This window comes from Coregonus clupeaformis, chromosome 30 (assembly GCF_020615455.1).
Source record: "Coregonus clupeaformis isolate EN_2021a chromosome 30, ASM2061545v1, whole genome shotgun sequence".
NCBI classification, from domain to species: Eukaryota; Metazoa; Chordata; class Actinopteri; order Salmoniformes; family Salmonidae; genus Coregonus; species Coregonus clupeaformis.
The window spans coordinates 44668624-44693132 of NC_059221.1; the positions used below are offsets into that span (position 1 = coordinate 44668624).

The window sequence follows — 24509 nt, forward strand, 5'->3', positions numbered from 1 at the left end:
TGGCCCCCGTGGGAAACAAACCCACAACCCTGGCGTTGCAAGCGCCATGCTCTACCAAGTGAGCTACAGGGGACCAAGCATTGTGTTTGCAAATCCAACACAACACATCACTGAGTACCACTCTTTATATATTTCAATCAAGTGGTGGCTGTATCATGTTATGGGTATGCTTGTCATCGGCAAGGACTAGGGAGTTTAAAAAAAATTAAAAATCAACAGAATAGAGCTAAGCACAGGCACAATCCTAGAGGAAAACCTGGTTCAGTCTGCTTTCCAACAGACACTGGGAGACAAATTCACCTTTCAGCAGGACAATAACCTAAAACACAAGGCCAAATATACACTGGAGTTGCTTACCAAGATGGCATTGAATTTTCCTGAGTGGCTTAAATCGGCCTGAAAATCTATGACAAGACTTGAAAATGGCTATCTAGCAATGATCAACAACCAACTTGATAGAGCTTGAAGAATAATGTGAAAATATTGTACAGTCCAGGTGTGCAAAGCTCACAGCTATTATAGCTCTCAAAGGTGATTATAACATGTATTGACTCAGGGGTGTGAATACTTATGTAAATGAGATATTTCTGCATTTCATTTTCTATTAATTTGCTAAAATGTCTAAAAACATGTTTTCACTTTGTCATTATGGGTTATTGTGTGTAGATGGGTGAGAAAAAACAAATATATTTAATCCATTTTGAATTCAGGCTGTAACACAACAAAATGTGGAATAAGTCAAGGGGTGTGAATACGTTCTGAAGGCACTGTACTTGTGCAATACATTGTCAACCAGTAGCATTAGGAGGCATTTGCATACAAAATCACAAACCTGCTGAAAAAAAGTAGCCTACAAGCCTGATTATGCCATATTCTGAGTGTTTTTATGCAATGTAGTCATGCATAATTTTTTACACTCTAGTCCAGGGCTCTCCAACCCTGTTCCAGGAGAGATACCCTCCTGTAGGTTTTCAATCCAACCCCAGTTGTAACTAACCTGATTCAGTTTATCAACAAGTTTATGATTAGAATCAGGTGTACTAGATTAGGGTGGGCGCGAAAACCTACAGGATGGTAGCTCTCCAGGAACAGGGTTGTAGAGCCCTTCTCTAACATTGTCCTTGCTGCACCACATCCCATTTACAGTCATTTCAAGTACATAAGTAATTAGTATGCTTGCTGAAAGCCAAAGTCACACTCCTATGACAACCATACAGTGCACTGAAACTCACCACAAAACATGTAACTACAGACATGTTCACACATCCACTCTTTGTCTAATCTTTATCAAGTCATAAAATGACACATTTTTACAAATATTTGTTCAAGTCATGATCTGGATTCTAATATGCTACATTTGTTATTGTGTGGGGAGTTTTGACCTCTGCTGTGTTTTTAAAATAGAGCCCTCATGTGGTCTGAGGAGGTACCGCAACTAAGTTTCAGTTTCATAAAGATGACAATGTCATGTGTGGTGTTGTGATTTAATTTCACCTTTCTTTCTAAACTGAGTATACACATAGACCCATAAACAGGACAGGTCACCACAGCAGGAATACACAGCACAGACAGAAACTGTAGAGCCAACACAACACACAACAGCACAGCACGCAAGCCTGTTACCTCCCAGCTCTCTCCCTAAGGACATGAGATCACTGAGAATTGTATTGCGACCACCACCCTGAATGGCCACTGTTAATTATCTGACAGGATTACATTTCTCTTTGTCCACCAAGCAGCACTGGCTGATCATTTCCTCTCTTTCTCTCTCTCTACATGCATATATTGTCTGTTCTGATACACTATCACATTGTGCTGTATTTTGCATTCATCGTCACTCAGAAGCTTGAATATAAACTTGATGAACAATATGCATTAGGCTATGTATAATCCCAGAGACTGAGAACGGCTGTATATTATGTAGAGTACATCACTGCCATAATAGGTCTGTTCGATCGAGACAAGTACTGTAGTTAATGGTTGATCTTATTCATGTCAAATATCTTCCAGCAGTTTATGTTTTAGTCATTACATAAGAACATTGAACTTTAATCTCTCAGGGAAGGAAAGCAGTAGTATGATGAGTTGTATGTTTTATTCTCAAATTATCTACAAAGCCAAAATAATAAGCAAACAACAAACAAACTAAAAATGAATAGGATGGTTAAAGGGTTAAGAAAGGCTATTGGCTAGTTACATTAATGCTAAATATGTGCTTAGTGGTAATAATGCTAATTTAATAATGTTATGTTAATGCTTATTCACATTAAACAATCATTTCATAGAGGACATATTTCTTCCACATTGTTTACAGCAGTACAAAAAAAAGAAACACCCTAAAATCTTTAATTAATGATAGATGTTTATGTAACAGTTGTTTTCATTTTGTTTTTGGCAAAATCCATATCCCTCACACATTTCTATTTTTCTCTTTTTAAAAGAGCAAGCAGTCATTTGTATCTACACAAAACAGGCACCAAAACAGTACATTTTTATATAGCCATTTCTTCAAGTAACATACAGCGGAATCGTTTTCATTCAGCAAAACGTGTGAAAAGATATCTATCTACAGGTAGGGAGGCCTGGTGACAACACGAAGGATACACATACTACAAAACACAGAATAACATACAAGTACATACTGAAAACAGACAAGAAATATATACATCCCTGAAATAAACAGCAAAATTAAACCAATGAAAAACAAATTCACATTCTATGTGCTAGAATTACATGAGCATAGTGCTTGGTTGTGTCTTAATCACCATCATCCTCCATTATAAACATCATCCCCATTTTCTTCTCCTCACTCTTCATACAGATTTCAAAGTTCATAAATCATTAATAATGGTGCACTCATTCACAATTAAACACTTGCGACACACACACACACACACACACACACACACACACACACACACACACACACACACACACACACACACACCATACCACTGCTCTGTCTCTTTCCACAAGGTGTGAAGGTGCCGCTCCTTAGGGAATTCTTTGATTAATTCATTAATATTTCAAAATATAGAATTTATCAATACATTTGATGACTAAGATATTGGAGCATAAATCAATAGAAAAAGCCGGCATTTACAGTACTTCTATTAGCTAGCTGAAAATCACAGAAGCTGATAAGGTTGAAAGGTCAAGTCAACTAGTTTTGGTCTAACACACTACTATACTTTGCGCTGCAGTAAGACCCAGGGTGTGATCCCTGTTTGAATACTTGGCCAATGCACTACTTTATTCCTCATCACTGATTTGCATGTGATTGGATACGTGTAAGCAAGGTTTCTACCATACTGCTTTAACCAATACTATCAGATCTGCGTTCAATTCAAGGGAGGAAGGAAGGATACAGTACATGCTTCAAACAGGACCCTGGTCAATCGCTAAGAATGTGGAATCAATCACATGAACTACACATACTTCTAAAATTAAACAAGAATACAACAGAGGGATAAAACTACAGAATAGGATCTAAAACTCATAGTCTTCTTCGGCCATGTCGATGGCCCAGGCAAATTTCTCCCTCTGGGTTTTATTGTAGATCTTCTCTATGGGAACGTCCCATTTCTTAACCCTGTAGAGGAGGAGAGAGGAGGAGAGGAGGAGAGGAAGAGAGGAGGAGAGAAGGAGAGTGGAGGAGAGCAGGGCATTAGGAGAGAGCACTAAAAGCAGAGGAGGGAAAGCAAACAAAAGTATTGGGACAGTGACACATTTGTTGTTGTTTTGGCTCTGTACCCCAGCACTTTGGATTTGAAATGATACAATGACTATGAGGTTAAAGTGCAGACTGTCAGCTTTAATTTGAGGGTATTGTCATCCATATCAAGTGAACCGATTAGAAATTACAGAGGTTAAAGTGCAGACTGTCAGCTTTAATTTGAGGGTATTGTCATCCATATCGAGTGAACCTATTAGAAATTACAGAGGTTAAAGTGCAGACTGTCATCTTTAATTTGAGGGTATTGTCATCCATATCGAGTGAACCGATTAGAAATTACAGCACTTTCTGTCCATAGTTCCCCCAGTTTAGGGGATCAAAAGTATTGGAACAAATTCACTTATATGTGTATTTACAGTAAGTAGTCAAACGTTAAGTTTTTGGTCCCATAATCCTAGCACGCAATGACTACATCAAGCTTGTGACTCTACAAATTTGTTGGATGCATTTGCTGTTTGTTTTGGTTGTGTTTCAGATTATTTTGTGCCTAACAGAAATGAATGGTAAATAATGTATTGTGTCATTTTGGAGTCACTTTTATTGTAAATAAGAATAGAATATGTTTCTAAACACTTAATGTGGATCCTACCATGATTATGGATAGTCCTGAATTAATCGTAAATAATGATGAGTGAGAAAGTTACAGACGCATAAATATCATACCCCCAAGACATGTTAATAACAGGGGAGGTTATGATATTTGTGCGTCTGTAACGTTCTCACTCATCATTATTCACAATTAATTCAGGATTAACCCGTAATCATGGTAGCATCCACATTAATCTATTCTTATGTACAATAGAAGTGCATCCAAAATGACACAATACATTATTTACCATTCATTTTTATTGGGCACAAAATAATCTGAAACACAACCAAAACAAACAGCAAATGTATCCAACAAATGTGTAGAGTCACAATCTTGATGTAGTCATTGTGTGCTATGAATATGGGACCAAATACTTAACATTTGACTACTTTAATACACATATACAGTGAGGGAAAAAAGTATTTGATCCCCTGCTGATTTTGTACGTTTGCCCACTGACAAAGACATGATCAGTCTATAATTTTAATGGTAGGTTTATTTGAACAGTGAGAGACAGAATAACAACAAAAAAATCCAGAAAAATCCATGTCAAAAATTTTATAAATTGATTTGCATTTTAATGAGGGAAATAAGTATTTGACCCCTCTGCAAAACATGACTTAGTACTTGGTGGCAAAACCCTTGTTGGCAATCACAGAGGTCAGACGTTTCTTGTAGTTGGCCACCAGGTTTGCACACATCTCAGGAGGGATTTTGTTCCACTCCTCTTTGCAGATCTTCTCCAAGTCATTAAGATTTCGGGGCTGACGTTTGGCAACTCGAACCTTCAGCTCCCTCCACAGACTTTCTATGGGATTAAGGTCTGGAGACTGGCTAGGCCACTCCAGGACCTTAATGTGCTTCTTCTTGAGCCACTCCTTTGTTGCCATGGCCGTGTGTTTTGGTTCATTGTCATGCTGGAATCATCCATGACCCATTTTCAATGCCCTGGCTGAGGGAAGGGGGTTCTCACCCAAGATTTGACGGTACAAGGCCCCGTCCATTGTCCCTTTGATGCGGTGAAGTTGTCCTGTCCCCTTAGCAGAAAAACACCCCCAAAGCATAATGTTTCCACTTCCATTTTGACAGCGGGGATGGTGTTCTTGGGGTCATAGGCAGCATTCCTCCTCCTCCAAACACGGCAAGTTGAGTTGATGCCAAAGAGCTCGATTTTGGTCTCATCTGACCACAACACTTTCACCCAGTTCTCCTCTGAATCATTCAGATGTTCATTGGCAAACTTCAGACGGGCCTGTATATGTGCTTTCTTGAGCAGGGGGACCTTGCGGGCGCTGCAGGATTTCAGTCCTTCACGGCGTAGTGTGTTACCAATTTTTTTCTTGGTGACTATGGTCCCAGCTGCCTTGAGATCATTGACAAGATCCTCCTGTGTAGTTCTGGGCTGATTCCTCACCGTTCTCATGATCATTGCAACTCCACGAGGTGAGATCTTGCATGGAGCCCCAGGCCGAGGGAGATTGACAGTGCTTTTGTGTTTCTTCCAATTGCGAATAATCGCACCAACTGTTGTCACCTTCTCACCAAGCTGCTTGGCGATGGTCTTGTAGCCCATTCCAGCCTTGTGTAGGTCTACAATCTTGTCCCTGACATCATTGGAGAGCTCTTTGGTCTTGGCCATGGTGGAGAGTTTGGAATCTGATTGATTGATTGCTTCTGTGGACAGGTGTCTTTTATATAGGTAACAAGCTGAGATTAGGAGCACTCCCTTTAAGAGTGTGCTCCTAATCTCAGCTCGTTACCTGTATAAAAGACACCTGGGAGCCAGAAATCTTTCTGATTGAGAGGGGGTCAAATACTTATTTCCCTCATTAAAATGCAAATCAATTTATAACATTTTGACATGCGTTTTTCTGGATTTTTTTGTTGTTATTCTGTCTCTCACTGTTCAAATAAACCTACCATTAAAATTATAGACTGATCATTTCTTTGTCAGTGGGCAAATGTACAAAATCAGCAGGGGATCAAATACTTTTTTCCCTCACTGTAAGTGAATTTGTCCCAATACCTTTGGTGCCCTAAAATGGTGGGTCTATGTACTCACACTCTCAATCTCTGACAAAGACAGTACAAAGACAGTACAAAGACAGTACAAAGACAGTACAAAGACAGTTGTCTTTTTGATTAATGTTTTGTCCTTTCATCATTGAAAATGAAAATTCAATTGATCATAAAAGGTTGTGTTGGTGGATAAAGGTTGTGTTGGTGGAGGGCCCTCTTCCTTGGCCTATCCTTGGCCTATTCCTTCATCCAGCAGCAGTAAGCTATTTGGAGTGGTGTAAAATACTTTAAAGTACTACTTAAGTAGTTTTTTGGGGAATCTGTACTTTATTTTACTATTTATATATTTTTCAACTTTTACTTTTACTCATTCATAAAGAAACAACATTTCTAAAGAAAATATTTACTTTTTACTCCATACATTTTCCCTGACACCAAAAAGTACTCGTTACCTTTCAAATGCTCAGGCAGGACAGAATTATGGTCCAATTCACACACCTATCAATCATCCCTACTGCGTTTGTAAATGATGTCTGAGTGTTGGAGTGTTCCCCTGTCTCTCCGTAAAAAACAAACATGTTGAGTACTTTTTCCACCACTGTACTTAAGTACATTTAAAACCTGATACTTTTAGACTTTTACTCAACTATTATTTTACTAGGTGACATTCACATTTACTTGAGTCATTTTCTATTAAGATATCTTTACTTTTACTCAAGTATGACGATTGAGTACTTTTCACACGGCTGGCTATTTGTCCCAGGTGGCCCGTCACATTGCCTCTACACGTGGAGTGAGGGGACGCTCTCTGGCCCTACAAACAAACCCTATTGTTCTTCATGCTCACACACTTTTCCTTCTCACCCTTTCTTTCTCTTCTTCACTCTGCTTTTTTCAGCTGCTGCTGCCGTCGCTGCTGCTTTCCCACAATGCACAAGCATTTCCTGCCTTCTGTCACCATTGGCGAGCACTAGTGACCCCACCACTACCCCCACCCACCCACCCAAGACACACATCCACCCCCACCTATGAAAACATTACATGTAGTTACCCTTATGTCAGGCTTACATTACTATGTAACTACTTTAATAACAAATATATTCCTCAGTTGTACCTGGCACAGACATTAGTTACTTACTTATCGTGTAATTACAAGAGAAATTAACTACATGGTATCTGTGCAACTTGTGAAGTAAAATGTAATCCACTTTATGTAATGTGATCATTCCCCTCCCTGTCTGTCTGTTACCATGCCACAGAGATGTGATCATTCCCCTCCCTGTCTGTCTGTTACCATGCCACAGAGATGTGATATTTCCCCTCCCTGTCTGTCTGTTACCATGCCACAGAGATGTGATCATTCCCCTCCCTGTCTGTCTGTTACCATGCCACAGAGATGTGATATTTCCCCTCTCTGTCTGTATGTTACCATGACACAGAGATGTGATATTTCCCCTCTCTGTCTGTCTGTTACCATGCCACAGAGATGTGATATTTCCCATCCCTGTCTGTCTGTTACCATGCCACAGAAATGTGATATTTCCCCTCTCTGTCTGTCTGTTACCATGCCACAGAGATGTGATCATTCCCCTCCCTGTCTGTCTGTTACCATGCCACAGAGATGTGATATTTCCCCATCTCTGTCTGTCTGTTACCATGCCACAGAGATGTGATATTTCCCCTCCCTGTCTGTCTGTTACCATGCCACAGATATGTGATATTTGCCCTCCCTGTCTGTCTGTTACCATGCCACAGTGATGTGATATTTCCCCTCCCTGTCTGTCTGTTACCATGCCACAGAGATGTGATATTTCCCCTCCCTGTCTGTCTGTTACCATGCCACAGAGATGTGATATTTCCCCTCCCTGTCTGTCTGTTACCATGCCACAGAGATGTGATATTTCCCCTCCCTGTCTGTCTGTTACCATGCCACAGAGATGTGATATTTCCCCTCTCTGTCTGTCTGATACCATGCCACAGAGATGTGATCATTCCCCTCCCTGTCTGTCTGTTACCATGCCACAGAGATGTGATCATTCCCCTCCCTGTCTGTCTGTTACCATGCCACAGAGATGTGATATTTCCCCTCTCTGTCTGTCTGTTACCATGCCACAGAGATGTGATCATTCCCCTCCCTGTCTGTCTGTTACCATGCCACAGAGATGTGATCATTCCCCTACCTGTCTGTCAGTTACCATGCCACAGAGATGTGATCATTCCCCTCCCTGTCTGTCTGTTACCATGCCACAGAGATGTGATCATTCCCCTCCCTGTCTGTCTGTCACCATGCCACAGATATGTGATCATTCCCCTCCCTGTCTGTCTGTTACCATGCCACAGAGATGTGATATTTCCCCTCCCTGTCTGTCTGTTACCATGCCACAGAAATGTGATATTTCCCCTCTCTGTCTGTCTGTTACCATGCCACAGAGATGTGATCATTCCCCTCCCTGTCTGTCTGTTACCATGCCACAGAGATGTGATATTTCCCCTCCCTGTCTGTCTGTTACCATGCCACAGATATGTGATATTTCCCCTCCCTGTCTGTCTGTTACCATGCCACAGATATGTGATATTTGCCCTCCCTGTCTGTCTGTTACCATGCCACAGTGATGTGATATTTCCCCTCCCTGTCTGTCTGTTACCATGCCACAGAGATGTGATATTTCCCCTCCCTGTCTGTCTGTTACCATGCCACAGTGATGTGATATTTCCCCTCCCTGTCTGTCTGTTACCATGCCACAGAAATGTGATATTTCCCCTCTCTGTCTGTCTGTTACCATGCCACAGAGATGTGATCATTCCCCTCCCTGTCTGTCTGTTACCATGCCACAGAGATGTGATATTTCCCCTCCCTGTCTGTCTGTTACCATGCCACAGATATGTGATATTTTCCCCTCCCTGTCTGTCTGTTACCATGCCACAGATATGTGATATTTGCCCTCCCTGTCTGTCTGTTACCATGCCACAGTGATGTGATATTTCCCCTCCCTGTCTGTCTGTTACCATGCCACAGAGATGTGATATTTCCCCTCCCTGTCTGTCTGTTACCATGCCACAGAGATGTGATATTTCCCCTCTCTGTCTGTCTGTTACCATGCCACAGAGATGTGATATTTCCCCTCCCTGTCTGTCTGTTACCATGCCACAGAGATGTGATCATTCCCCTCCCTGTCTGTCTGTTACCATGCCACAGAGATGTGATATTTCCCCTCTCTGTCTGTCTGTTACCATGCCACAGAGATGTGATCATTCCCCTCCCTGTCTGTCTGTTACCATGCCACAGAGATGTGATCATTCCCCTACCTGTCTGTCAGTTACCATGCCACAGAGATGTGATCATTCCCCTCCCTCCCTGTCTGTTACCATGCCACAGAGATGTGATCATTCCCCTCCCTGTCTGTCTGTTACCATGCCACAGAGATGTGATCATTCCCCTCCCTGTCTGTCTGTCACCATGCCACAGAGATGTGATCATTCCCCTCCCTGTCTGTCTGTTACCATGCCACAGAGATGTGATCATTCCCCTCCCTGTCTGTCTGTTACCATGCCACAGAGATGTGATCATTCCCCTCCCTGTCTGTCTGTTACCATGCCACAGAGATGTGATCATTCCCCTCCCTGTCTGTCTGTTACCATGCCACAGAGATGTGATCATTCCCCTCCCTGTCTGTCTGTTACCATGCCACAGAGATGTGATCATTCCCCCCCCTGTCTGTTTGTTACCATGCCACAGAGATGCGTGGGTCCAGGTAGTTGAGTTTGGAGGTTCCCAGGGCGATCTGCTTGTTCTCCTCTCTGTCTGTGGCCTGCATCTGTAACTTCATCAGCTGTTCCTCTATCCTCTGGACCGCCTTCCTCTTCACCTCCACCATCCTGAGGACACCACACAATTCATTGATTAGTTGATTGATCGATCACTAGTTCTACCAAATCGGATTGGGGTAAGAAATGAGTAGAAACATCCACTCATCTGCCGGCACGGTGAATCTATTGTCATTTGTATGCAGCACAAAGTACGTAGGGGAAGGGGCTAGCTAGGGGTTGACTTGGCATGGGGCCCTAGTTTGGTGTAGCTTCAGTAGAGCTGTACTCACTTTTTGCTCCGGTCATCATGTGAAGCCTTGTGCTCTGTCTTGGCCCCCTTCAGCTGTTTCCTGGTGGTCGACAGCTGCTTCTGCTTCTCATCTATCTGAGAGCATTAAACACACACACACACACACAATTGGTCATTACCGTGTATACTATGTGGATACTGTTACAGCAAAAATATACATTTCAGTGCAAGTGGACAATAGAGACTTATTCTATTCTATTGTTACCTTGGTTTGCAGGTTCTGCATGGACTTCTCAAAGGTCTTGGGTGGAGCCCTCTGGTGGTTGCACAGTATAGCCACCGCCCGGTTGGCTCTGTTGTAGGACAGGATCTTAGCAGGAATGCTCTCGTCCGCTGGAGATAGACACAGATACAGTGTTTACCATGCGCTTTTCAAGGAAATATCTGGTCAATTGTGTAGGCTACCGTAACATGAAGTTTAACCAAATATTTGCTCACTGATTGCTGCTGCCAATGTGATCTTTATTAAAGCTAGTGATACAGCAACAATAACATTTGCACCGACATCAGGTTAGTAGAAGCAAACATTGAGCAGACAACTTCATCCACTATTGGCTAGTGGACCTGTCACTCATGGGAGCTGTGTGTGTGATTGGCTGTGTGCGTGCTGTCACTCACGGCTGGTGAGCTCTTTGAGCTGCTGCTGCAGGGTGATGGAGGCATTGTACGTACGGAACACTTTGGCTGTCAGCCCATCCATCAACTCCTGGAGGTGCTTATTCAGAATAGAAGTCTGGAGAAGAGGAGGAAGATGAGGAAGAGAAGGAAGATATAAAGGCAGGGGGAGAGGGAGAGGGAGGTGAGTTTAGGGGAGATGAGGGAGAGAGGGGGAGAGGGAGGTGAGTTTAGGGGAGATGAGGGAGAGAGGGGGAGAGGGAGGTGAGTTGAGGGGAGATGAGGGAGAGAGGGGGAGAGGGAGGTGAGTTGAGGGGAGATGAGAGGGAGAGGTAGGTGAGTTTAGGTGAGAGGGGGAGAGGGAGGTGAGTTTAGGGGAGATGATGGAGAGAGGGGGAGAGGGAGGTGAGTTTAGGGGAGATGAGGGAGAGAGGGGGAGAGGGAGGTGAGTTTAGGGGAGATGAGGGAGAGAGGGGGAGAGGGGGAGAGGGAGGTGAGTTGAGGGGAGATGAGGAAGAGAGGGGGAGAGGGAGGTGAGTTGAGGGGAGGTGAGAGGGAGAGGTAGGTGAGTTTAGGTGAGAGGGGGAGAGGGAGGTGAGTTTAGAGGAGATGAGGGAGAGAGGGGGAGAGGGAGGTGAGTTTAGGGGAGATGGGGAGAGAGGGAGAGGGAGGTGAGTTTAGGGGAGATGGGGGAGAGAGGGATAGGTAGGTGAGTTTAGGGGAGATGGGGAGAGAGGGAGGTGAGTTTAGGGGAGATGGGGAGAGAGGGAGAGGGAGGTGAGTTTAGGGGAGATGGGGGAGAGAGGGATAGGGAGGTGAGTTTAGGGGAGATGGGGGAGAGAGGGAGGTGATTTAGGGGAGATGAGGGAGAGAGAGGGAGAGGTAGGTGAGTTTAGGGGAGATGGGGGAGAGGTAGGGGAGATGGGGAGAGAGGGAGAGGTAGGTGAGTTTAGAGGAGATGGTAGAGAGAGGGAGGTGAGTTTAGGGGAGATAGGGAGAGAGGGAGAGGGAGGTGAGTTTAGAGGAGATGGGGGAGAGAGGGAGGTGAGTTTAGGGGAGATGGGGGAGGTAGGGGAGATGAGGGAGAGGTAGGTGAGTTTAGAGGAGATGGGGAGAGAGAAAGAGGTAGGTGAGTTTAGGGAAGAGAGAGAGAGCACTATTGAGACAGTGATGTAAGGGGGGTGTGGTATATGGCCAATATACCACAGCTAAGGGCTGTTCTTATGCACGACGCAATACGGAGTGCATGGATACAGCCCTTAGCCATGGTATAGTCCCCTGTAGCTCAGTTGGTAGAGCATGGCGCTTGCAACGCCAGGGTTGTGGGTTCATTTCCCACGGGGGACCAGTATGAAAATGTATGCACTCACTAACTGTAAGTCGCTCTGGATAAGAGCGTCTGTCTGCTAAATGACTAAAATGTAAATGGTATATTGGCCATATATCACAAACCCCCGAAGTGCCTTATTGCTATTATAAACTGGTTACCAACGTAATTAGAGCAGTAAAAATACATGTTTTGTCATACCCGTGGTATATGGTCTGATTACCACGGCTGTCAGCCAATCTGCATTCAGGGCTCGAACCACCCAGTTTATAATTTACTATTAGTTCTCAGTTCCTTCATTCACCCAGTATTAAGACCATATGTTGTCTCTCTTACATTGAGTCTGTCGAAGAGGTCGTCCTCAGGCTGCTTATTCTCTAGGAACAGCTGCAGGTTCTTAAACACCTGAGAAAGAATACACAGGTTCATTTAAGATGGAGTCTTGACATGTCTTATTCCTTATTGAATACACCAGTATTCTAGTACATTTGACTTTGAGGTTTTGATAAATAACCGTGAACAAGCTGGTGATCTAGTTATTCTCTTAGTTGTAATGTCTGATTCTTGCCAGATGAGGGTGCCGTCATTGAGCAGGTTGTGTGTGTGTGTGTGTGTGTGTAATGTGTGTGTAATGTGTATGCCAGGAAACAGACCTCCCCCAGAGGCAGAGCTGACAGAAAGCACTTTAGGGCCTGGATCACCTGTCTGTACAAACATCCTCCGAGCAGTGTGTGTCCAAACACACACACACACAGACAGGTGTGTGCACAAAGGTAGACCCAATAAAACATGAGTAACACATGTTCCAGACATCTGTTAAACGCTCACACAACACTGACTAGACCATCCCATCAAATGGAAACTATGAAATCTTAAACATCCCTTCAATTCTTAAATCAATATCTTCTTCCCTCCTTCCTCCTCTCTCCTCCACTCCTCCCCCTCTTCTCAATATCTTCTGTCCTCCCCCTCCTCTCTTCTCCATCTGTCCCCTCTCTCCTCCACTCCTCCCCCTCTTCTCAATCTCTTCTGCCCTCCCCTTCATCCCAGTCCCGCTTCTCCTCCACTCTTCCCCCTCTCCACCACTTACTCTTCCCTCGTCAACACTCCCCCTCTCCTCTCCTTTCACACTCCCCCCCCCTTTTCCCTCCACTCCTCCCCTTCCTCACCCTCTTCTCCACAGGCATCTTGTTGTAGTATCTGATGGAGTCTTTTCCCAGGAAGTCAAACTCCACCACATACTCCTGGTCGTCCATCTTGGGGTACAGCTTGATGTGTTCCACCCTCAGGGAGCAGCAGCCAACTGTATCAGCCGTCTCCCCCTCCTCCTTCTCATTCCCTGCCCTCAGGGCCAGCTATGGGACAAACAGGATGGAGGGCAGAGGTTGTGTTTGAGTATCCTCAAGTATTTAGGTATCCAACCCCAATCGAAAAGGCTTGGAGAGGTGAAAGAAAAAGGGCAGTAACCTTGCTCTCACCTATCCAGTCACACACAGATAATAGATGTAGCATGTATTTCCCATCACCTTGTCTATGAAGTAGAGAGCCACAGCTCTCTGTCTGATCCTCATCTCTTTAGACTTCCAGTCCTCTCTGTACTGCGCCCTCAGGCGGTCCACACACTTCTTCAGCCTCCGGGCCGTCTCATACTTCTGCCAGTCCTTCTCGCCCTACACACAGGCAGACACGGAACAGAGACAGACAGACAGGTTAGATCAGATTAGAGTGATAGGGTAAGGATAAGGGAGTGAGGGACTCCTTTTGTAACCTCCTTTAGTTGAGGTTAGGGTGAGAGGGTCATGGTTAGGGGTTAGGTGTGAGATCTTAGAGTTACCTTGATTCTGGAGCAGAAGTAAATGTACTTGTTAGGGTTAGGAGTGAGAAGGTTTAAGGTTGTCATTACCTTGATTCTGGAGCTGGGGTTGAGCATGATGTACTTGATAGAACCCTGGATGTTCTCAGTCCACGACACCAGCCATGTGACCTTGTTGTCATGACGAACCTCCTTCCAGCGCGTGCCCTGGGGCGGCTTGGGGTGCTTGGAATCTCTGAGAAGAAGAGGAGAGGGGCAGAGAGAAGGTTAGAAGAAGAATAAAGCAATACCTTGGATCAAACAGACTGAGTGAGACATAACTTGGGGAAGAGGGGCAGAGAGATGTTTTTTTTAGCTAGTCTAGGGAAAGGCCTAGTTCACGTGGGTTCACCCCAAATCCTTTAGGCTTGAGGCCTTCAGATCTCTCATAATGCCTAGGATGGGATGGCATACTGACGTCTTCAATCGTGTTCTAAAGGCATTGGGTGAGGAAAGCTGATCCTGTTTTGACATTTCCTCTCCCGTGTACAACTATTACAGGACCGGGGTGAAAAACACAACAAAACAAAGCCAAGCTGAGCAGGTAGATGGTCAGCTTGGCCTTTTATTGTTTCCACCACCGGACTGGGTCCGAGGCGACACACACACATGCGTGCGCATGCACACACACACACATGCACACACGAACGCACGCACACACACACAACTGAGCCTGGAGATACACAGACAGGAAGATGACCTTTGACACAGACGGACACACACGTAAACAACCATATGGCATGTTTAGGACCATCACACACACAAACACAAACCATGCACGCAAACCAGAAGAGCCAGGACAGGACAGGACAGAGCCAGGACAGAACAGGGCAGGACAGCAAGCAAAGATACTTTTTCCCTTGGATAAAAATAGCTGCAGCAATCACAACAAGGCAGAGATGGAGGAGATGGAGAGGGAGATAAGAATTACAGAGGGAGGGAGGGTGGGAGGGACATACAGAGGCAGGAGGGAGAACGGGGGAGAGAGGGGAGAGGGACAGACATTCAGATGAGGGAGGGAGAAGGGAGGAGAGGGACAGAAATACAGTAGGGAGAGGAGGGAGGGATAAGGGAGAGAACAGTGGAACATAACAATGGGGCAGAGGGGTGGAGGAGTCTTTCACATAAAAACACACACACACAATAAGAACTCCTGTCACTGTAGAAAAAACATTGTGTGATGTCAGGAACAATAGCTTACCACTCAAATATATAGTGGTGTACAGGGACCCCTTGTGGTAGGAACACAAGACTACACACTTATCATCAACTTGGTGATCCCTTTATCCATCCTTTTCATCATTTATCCCTCGTTCTTTCTACCACCAATCCCTCGCAATGATCATTCATCACCCTCTTTCCAACTATGACAATGGTGATGATGCTGATAAAGATGGGGAGACTCACTTGCTGCAGTTGATAATGATGTCTTCAGGGCGGATGCGGCGTTTCAGCATGCCCATCTTTGGGTGGTCCCCACGCCCCCTGAACAGACCGGGAGGCTCGATGCGGAAGTTTCCAATTCGCTCCTTATGGTTGTCCATCACACAGAAGCCATACTCCTGGAGGATACGCTCATTCTCCTCTTTGATTTTCTGGAAAACGTTGGAATAACATTAGAGAATGTTGGAGGGTGTGTGAGTTGTATATGTGTGTGTGTGTGTGTGTGTGTGTGTGTGTGTGTGTGTGCGTGTTGGTTCAGGGCCTCACCAGTTTCTCGTCTTTGGACATCTGTTTCCGGGCCTCTGATTGGGCCTTGAAGTACTCGCTCATCTCTGTGAAGTTACACTTATTTATATCTGTGATCTTTGACTTCTCCTCCGATGTCATTTCCTGGGGTTAAAGGACAGAATGGAGGTTTATGTATATTTTTAAAATTATTTTTTATAATTGTATTTATACAGGGGATCAACTGAGACCAAGGTCTCATTTGCAGTTGAGTCCTGTTTTCAATACAAAGAAAAAACACATACAGTGGGGAAAAAAAGTATTTAGTCAGCCACCAATTGTGCAAGTTCTCCCACTTAAAAAGATGAGAGAGGCCTGTAATTTTCATCATAGGTACACGTCAACTATGACAGACAAAATGAGAAAAAAAATCCAGAAAATCATATTGTAGGATTTTTAATGAATTTATTTGCAAATTATGATGGAAAATAAGTATTTGGTCAATAACAAAAGTTTCTCAATACTTTGTTATATACCCTTTGTTGGCAATGACACAGGTCAAACGTTTTCTGTAAGTCTTCACAAGGTTTTCACACACTGTTGCTGGTATTTTGGCCCATTCCTCCATGCAGATCTCCTCTAGAGCAGTGATGTTTTGGGGCTGTCGCTGGGCAACACGGACTTTCAACTCCCTCCAAAGATTTTCTATGGGGTTGAGATGTGGAGACTGGCTAGGCCACTCCAGGACCTTGAAATGCTTATTACGAAGCCACTCCTTCGTTGCCCGGGCGGTGTGTTTGGGATCATTGTCATGCTGAAAGACCCAGCCACGTTTCATCTTCAATGCCCTTGCTGATGGAAGGAGGTTTTCACTCAAAATCTCATGATACATGGCCCCATTCATTCTTTCCTTTACACGGATCAGTCGTCCTGGTCCCTTTGCAGAAAAACAGCCCCAAAGCATGATGTTTCCACCCCCATGCTTCACAGTAGGTATGGTGTTCTTTGGATGCAACTCAGCATTCTTTGTCCTCCAAACACGACGAGTTGAGTTTTTACCAAAAAGTTATATTTTGGTTTCATCTGACCATATGACATTCTCCCAATCCTCTTCTGGATCATCCAAATGCACTCTAGCAAACTTCAGACGGGCCTGGACATGTACTGGCTTAAGCAGGGGGGACACATCTTGCACTGCATGATTTGAGTCCCTGGCGGCGTAGTGTGTTACTGATGGTAGGCTTTGTTACTTTGGTCCCAGCTCTCTGCAGGTCATTCACTAGGTCCCCCCGTGTGGTTCTGGGATTTTTGCTCACCGTTCTTGTGATCATTTTGACCCCACGGGGTGAGATCTTGCGTGGAGCCCCAGATCGAGGGAGATTATCAGTGGTCTTGTATGTCTTCCATTTCCTAATAATTGCTCCCACAGTTGATTTCTTCAAACCAAGCTGCTTACCTATTGCAGATTCAGTCTTCCCAGCCTGGTGCAGGTCTACAATTTTGTTTCTGGTGTCCTTTGACAGCTCTTTGGTCTTGGCCATAGTGGAGTTTGGAGTGTGACTGTTTGAGGTTGTGGACAGGTGTCTTTTATACTGATAACAAGTTCAAACAGGTGCCATTAATACAGGTAACGAGTGGAGGACAGAGGAGCCTCTTAAAGAAGAAGTTACAGGTCTGTGAGAGCCAGAAATCTTGCTTGTTTGTAGGTGACCAAATACTTATTTTCCACCATCATTTGCAAATAAATTCATTAAAAATCCTACAATGTGATTTTCTGGATTTTTTTTCCTCAATTTGTCTGTCATAGTTGACGTGTACCTATGATGAAAATTACAGGCCTCTCTCATCTTTTTAAGTGGGAGAACTTGCACAATTGGTGGCTGACTAAATACTTTTTTTCCCCACTGTATGCACAAATACATAGATACAGGACATATACACATTAAGAAAAACAATCACAATTAACATTTAAAAGATCAGAAATCAATTTTTTGAATTGTCTAAGAGGCACTAGAACATCCATTCTAAGAATGTTTGTCAATTGTTCCACATGTAAGGTGCAGCATAACTGAAGGAGCATTTTCCAATCTGTGTAGAACCTGGGGGCATCTGAAGTGTAATGTAATTCATTGAACTAGTTTTATAATTAGTAATTTTATAAGAAATGAAAGATGTCAGATACATTGGAAGTTTTTGTATTAACGCTTTATAGATAAATAACATAACATGCTGCTCTCTTCTGGTGCTTAAAGAGGCCCAACCGACTTCTAGATATCAGGAACACATCCAGTAATGAACCTCAGGGCACAATGATATACAGCATCCAAGGGTTTACCTGTGGACGCTGCCGCACGCATGGAAATAACATCCCCATAATCCAATACAGACATAAAGGTAGCCTGAACCATTTCCTTTCTATTAACAGATGATAAACAGGCTTTGTTTCTGTAAAATAAACCAATCTTAAACTTCAACTTTATTACCAGCTGATATATGTGTTTTGAAAGACAACTTGTCATCTAGCCATATATCAATATATTTATAATAAGGAACTAGTTCAACTTCTATACCATTTAGACTAGTAATTTTATAGTAATTTAGATTTAAATGATGTAGCCTAGAGAAGAGCATATCTTTTGTTTTGTTAGTATTTAGCACCAACTTAAGATCAGAAAGTGTCTTCTGCTGTACCAGAAAGTCAAATTTCAAATGTGAAAATGCTTGGCCAATGGTAGGTGCAATGGAGTATAACACAGTATTCCATGGGGCATCGCTTAACTAACACCTGTCTGATCATTCTACTAGATGAAACAGAGCAGCCATGTACCTACCTTTCTCCAGTCCTTGTAGAAGTTCTTTCTAAACATGTCCTTGGTTGTGTACTCATGGTCCAGCATCTTAGCAAAGAACGTAGCCACCTCCTCTGCAGGGGCACTTAGTCTCAGGGGCTTACCTAGCAGGGAGAGGTGGGGGGAGAGAGATGGAGAAGTACATAGAAAGATTGATCACATACAGTATGACTTGTTTTTCAGAGAGACTTGGTGGTATCATCATATCAGAAATATAATCTAACCACCTAAACATAAAGTGTGAATCTACATTAATTCCTGCCATCCAGGACCTCTATACCAGGCGGTGTCAGAGGAAGGCCCTCAAAATTGTCAAAGACTCCAGCCACCCTAGTCATAGACTGTTCTCTCTGCTACCGCACGGCAAGCGGTACCGGAGTGCCAAGTCTAGGTCCAAAAGACTTCTCAACAGCTTCTACCCCCAAGCCATAAGACTCCTGAACAGCTAATCATGGCTACCCGGACTATTTGTACTGCCCCCCCACCCCATCCTTTTTACGCTGCTGCTACTCTGTTAATTATTTATGCATAGTCACTTTAACTCTACCCACATGTACATATTACCTCAACTACCTCAACTAGCCGGTGACCCCCGCACATTGACTCTGCAACGGTACCCCCTGTATATATAGCCTCCCTACTGTTACTTTATTTTACTTCTGCTCTTTTTTTTCTCAACACTTTTTTTGTTGTTGTTTTATTTTTACTTTTTTTGTTAAAAATAAATGCACTGTTGGTTAAGGGCTGTAAGTAAGCATTTCACTGTAATGTCTGCACCTGTTGTATTCGGCGCATGTGACCATTAAAATTTGATTTGATTTGATTTGATTACATGGACTCACTCACCATCGTAGAAAAACCTGACATGGCCGGGTAGGGGTTCGTATGGAGGAGCAAGAACAGGTCCCTTGTGTTCCAGAAACTTCCATTTGGAGCCGTCAGTAGATCTCTCCTCCTCCCACCTAAAACCCCGAACAAGATGGATGACAAAATGTGTATGAGAGAAATAACAAATAAACAGTAGAAGGACAGTAGTTGTTTTGTTTTTTACAGTACCCACAACCATTTAGTGATTGTATCTGTAGGAATCAACCAATCCTCCCAAACATCTCACCATTTCCACTTCTCCTCTGGTTCCTTCTTGGTTTTCTTGTCTTTCGCCTTCTTCTTGGGTTTTATTTCCTGAATGAGACAAAACGAGTGTGAACAAGGGTGAGGAAAGAGAGTGTCCAACCTCAGCTGAGAACCTCAACTCACCTCTTCCTCCTCCTCGTCTTCATATTCCTGTTTTCTCTTCTTTGCCTTCTTGCCATTCTCTGTCTTCATCTTTTTGGGCTTGTATTCAAATCTGAACAAAATACATCCATCAGATGAAGCATGTAAAAAAAAAAGTGTGTCTAGGTTTAATTTGATCACTTTCATTAAAAAAAGGCATTAATTAACTATTTATATGCAGCGTACATACTATTAATATCTGAGCATACTGCACCAAGACATAATAAGAAGAATGTTGTGGTTACTCACTCCTCCTCATCTCTCTCTCTCTTCAGAGTCTTGTTGTGTTTGGGAGAGGGGTACAAGCCGTTGTCCTCCTCTGGTTCACTCTTAATGGCAGGAGGGCTGGGGCTGGGGCTGCTCCACATCTCCCTGTAGGACACATTACAGTGTTAAAGGTACAATCTGTAGATATTCTTAAAATGTACAGTATCTGCCTTCTACACCCACAGTTGTTTACACTACTACCTGTAGTTACAATTAAAAATAAAATAAAACAGTCAATTCTATATTCCCATTTACCTTGCATGACCGTTTTCTTTCTCCTTCTTGGGCTTTCCTTCAACATGGGAGGATTTGACCTGCGAGAAACAGAGGGGGGCAATCAATGTCAGAGAAACTGGCTGGGAATTGTAGTGTACTAGTACAGTCACTGTGACATCTGAGATCTACCTTTTCTGATAGACCCTCTATACCCCTCAAACTCAACTGTGGACCTCGAAGCCAGTTCCACTGCATTTTTCCTTGTTCCCCTCTAATCACAGACTTATTTAGACCTGGGACACCAGGTGGGTGCAATTAATTATCACGTAGCGCAGAAAACCAGCTGGCTCCGGACCTGGTAGGCTAAGAGTTGAATACCCCTGCTCTATAAGAAGAAAACAAACCTTTTCCTCTCTTCTCTTCTCTTTGTCTTTCTCCTTCTGTTTCTCCCTGTGCCTGTCGACACTCCCGTCGCTGTGCTTCAACCTCTCCTCCTCCTTCTGTTTCTCCCTGTGCCTGTCGACACTCCCGTCGCTGTGCTTCAACCTCTCCTCCTCCTTCTGTTTCTCCCTGTGCCTGTCGACACTCCCGTCGCTGTGCTTCAACCTCTCCTCCTCCTTCTGTTTCTCCCTGTGCCTGTCGACACTCCCGTCGCTGTGCTTCAACCTCTCCTCCTCCTTCTGTTTCTCCCTGTGCCTGTCGACACTCCCGTCGCTGTGCTTCAACCTCTCCTCCTCCTTCTGTTTCTCCCTGTGCCTGTCGACACTCCCGTCGCTGTGCTTCAACCTCTCCTCCTCCTTCTGTTTCTCCCTGTGCCTGTCGACACTCCCGTCGCTGTGCTTCAACCTCTCCTCCTCCTTCTGTTTCTCCCTGTGCCTGTCGACACTCCCGTCGCTGTGCTTCAACCTCTCCTTTTCCTTCTCTTTGTCTCTGTGCTTCTTTTCAGAGTGCTCCCTGTGTTCACTGAGAGATGGACAACACATGAGATGTCAGGGGTTAGGGGTCAGTAGACAGGGGTCAGACACAGGAAAGCTACACAGACACAAAATGATTCAGGCCACAGAGAGCTCCAATATTGAATACAGACTACAACACACAACCTGAATGAACACAGAACATGTCAAAGAAGGCAGAAAAAGGACAAGGAAACTTAATAAAGGTTTTTAAAACGTAGATTGTAAATGGAGGGCTTACATTTTTTTGTCTATAGCTTTCTGTTTCACTGAATACGCTACGCAATTGACACGGCAAGTAGCCTTGTAGTTTTTGAACTTTTGTAGGCTTTTGAATGGTCTTCAACGGGAAAAAACATAGTGCAACAATCTTCTGCGCAAAAACTTAATGAAAGGCATTTGATATAATTTATTGATATAGACTACCGGTCAAAAGTTTTAGAACACCTACTCATTCAAGGGTTTTTCTTTAATTTTAAGACATCAAAACTATGAAATAACACATATGGAATCATGAAGTAACCAAAAAAGTGTTAAACAAATCAAATATATTTGAGATTTGAGATTCTTCAAAGTAGCCACCCTTTGCCTTGATGACAGCTTTGCACACACTTGGCATTCTCTCAACCAGCTTCACCTGGAATTTTTTTCCAACAGTCTTGAAGAAGTTCCCACATATGCTGAGCACTTGTTGAACGCTTTTCCTTCACTCCGTGGTCCGACTCATCCCAAACCATCTCAATTTGGTTGAGATTGGGGGATTGTGGAGGCCAGGTCATCTGACGCAGCACTCCATCACTCTCCTTCTTGGTCAAATAGCCCTTACACAGCCTGAAGGTGTGTTGGGTCATTGTCCTATTGAAAAACAAATGACAGTCCCACTAAGCCCAAACCAGATGGGATGGCGTATTGCTGCAGAATGCTGTGGTAGCCATGCTGGTTAAGTGTGCCTTGAATTCTAAATAAATCACAGACAGTGTCACCAGCAAAGCACCCCCATACCATAACACCTCCTCCTCCATGCTTTATGGTGGGAAAAATACATGCGGAGATCATCCGTTCACCCACACCGCGTCTCACAAAGACACGGAGGTTGGAACCAAAAATCTCAAATTTGGACTCCAGACCAAAGGACACATTTCCACCGCTCTAATGTCCATTGCTTGTGTTTCTTGGCCCAAGCAAGTCTCTTCTTCTTATTGGTGTCCTTTAGTAGTGGTTTCTTTGCAGCAATTCGACCATGAAGGCCTGATTCACACAGTCTCCTCTGAACAGTTGATGTTGAGATGTGTCTGTTACTTGAACTCTGTGAAGCATTTATTTGGGCTGCAATTTCTGAGGCTGGTAACTCTAATGAACTTATCCTCTGCAGCAGAGGTAACTCTGGGTCTTCCATTCCTGTGGCGGTCCTCATGAGAGCCAGTTTCATCATAGCGCTTGATGGTTTTTGCGACTGGACTTTAAGAAACTTTCAAAGCTCTTTAAACTTTCCGTACTGACTGACCTTCATGTCTTAAAGTAATAATGGACTGTCGTTTCTCTTTGCTTATTTGAGCTGTTCTTGCCATAATATGGACTTGGTATTTTACCAAATAGGGCTATCTTCTGTAAACCCCCCTACTTTGTCACAACACAACTGATTGGCTCAAACGCATTAAGAAGGAAAGAAAATCCAAAAATTAACTTTTAACCACATTTTGTTACGTTACAGCCTTAAATTGTTTTTTTCCCCTTATCAATCTACACCCATAATGACAAAGCAAAAACATTTTTGTTCTTCATATTTATTAAAAATAAAAAACGGAAATATCACATTTATATTAGTATTCAGAACATTAATCAGTACTTTGTTGAAGCACCTTTGGCAGTGATTACAGCCTCGAGTCTTCTTGGTGTGCCAAACTACAAGATTGGCACACCTGCATTTGGGGAGTTTCTCCCATTCTTCTCTGCAGATCCTCTCAAGCTCTGTCAGGTTGGATGGGGAGCGTCACTGCAGCTATTTTCAGGTCTCTCCAGAGATGTTCGATCGGGTTCAAGTCCGGGCTCTGGCTGGGCATTCAAGGATTGTTGGAAGGTGAACCTACGCCCCAATCTGAGGCCCTAAGCGCTCTGGAGCAGGTTTTCATCAAGGATCACTCTGCCCTTTGCTCCGTTCATCTTTCCCTCGATCCTGACTAGTCTCCCAGTTCCTGCCGCTGAAAAACATCCCGACAGCATGATTCTGCCACCACCATGCTTCACCGTAGGGATGGTGCCAGGTTTCCTCCAGACGTGACGCTTAGTATTCAGGCCAAAGAGTTCAATCTTGGTTTCATCAGACCAGATAATCTTGTTTCTTATGGTCTAAGAGTCCTTTAGGTGCCTTTTGGCAAACTCCAAGCGAGCTGTCATGTGCCTTTTACTGAGGAGTGGCTTCCGTCTGGCCACGCTACCATAACGGCCTGATTGGTGGAGTGCTGCAGAGATTGTTGTCCTTCTGGAAGGTTCTCCCATCTCCACAGAGGATCTCTGGAGCTCTGTCAGAGTGACCATTGGGTTCTTGGTCACCTCCCTGACCAAGGCCCTTCTCCCCCGATTGCTCAGTTGGGCTGGGTGGCCAGCTCTAGGTAGAGTCTTGGTGGTTCCAAACTTCTTCCATTTAAGAATGATGGAGGCCACTGTGTTCTTGGGGACCTTCAATGCTGCAGACATTTTTTGGTACCCTTCCCCAGATCTGTGCCTCGACACAATCCTGTCTCAGAGCTCTACGGACAATCCCTTCGACCTCATGGCTTGGTTTTTGCTCTGACATGCACTGACAACTGTGGGACCTTATATAGACAGGTGTGTGCCTTTCCAAATCATGTCCAATCAATTGAATTTACCACAGGTGGACTTCAATCAAGTTGTAGAAACATCTCAAGGATGATCAATGGAAACAGGATGCACCTGAGCTCAATTTCAAGTCTCATAGCAAAGGGTCTGAATACTTATGTAAATAAGGTATTTATATATTTATTTATTTTGCAAAAATGTCTAAAAAC

At 43.9% G+C, this 24509-nt stretch overlaps 1 protein-coding gene across 1 annotated transcript in view; it reads right to left on the reverse strand.

The window, feature by feature from the left end:
* Positions 1-2076: 2076 nt before the first annotated feature.
* The window catches only part of LOC121546103 (DNA topoisomerase 1), a 31544-nt gene continuing 9111 nt past the window's right edge, over positions 2077-24509 (reverse strand). Inside the window, exons 4-21 of the mRNA XM_041857125.2 lie at positions 20935-21493; positions 20570-20628; positions 20297-20419; positions 20030-20120; positions 19887-19954; positions 19619-19734; positions 18755-18876; positions 15966-16088; positions 15663-15850; positions 14307-14451; positions 13930-14073; positions 13573-13758; positions 12740-12808; positions 11080-11194; positions 10667-10794; positions 10442-10536; positions 10071-10220; positions 2077-3592 (exon numbers count right to left, since the gene is read on the reverse strand). Coding sequence (XP_041713059.2) covers positions 3490-3592; positions 10071-10220; positions 10442-10536; positions 10667-10794; positions 11080-11194; positions 12740-12808; positions 13573-13758; positions 13930-14073; positions 14307-14451; positions 15663-15850; positions 15966-16088; positions 18755-18876; positions 19619-19734; positions 19887-19954; positions 20030-20120; positions 20297-20419; positions 20570-20628; positions 20935-21493 — 2584 coding nt within the window. The 3' untranslated portion in view covers positions 2077-3489. The remainder of the gene's footprint in view (positions 3593-10070; positions 10221-10441; positions 10537-10666; positions 10795-11079; positions 11195-12739; positions 12809-13572; positions 13759-13929; positions 14074-14306; positions 14452-15662; positions 15851-15965; positions 16089-18754; positions 18877-19618; positions 19735-19886; positions 19955-20029; positions 20121-20296; positions 20420-20569; positions 20629-20934; positions 21494-24509) is intronic.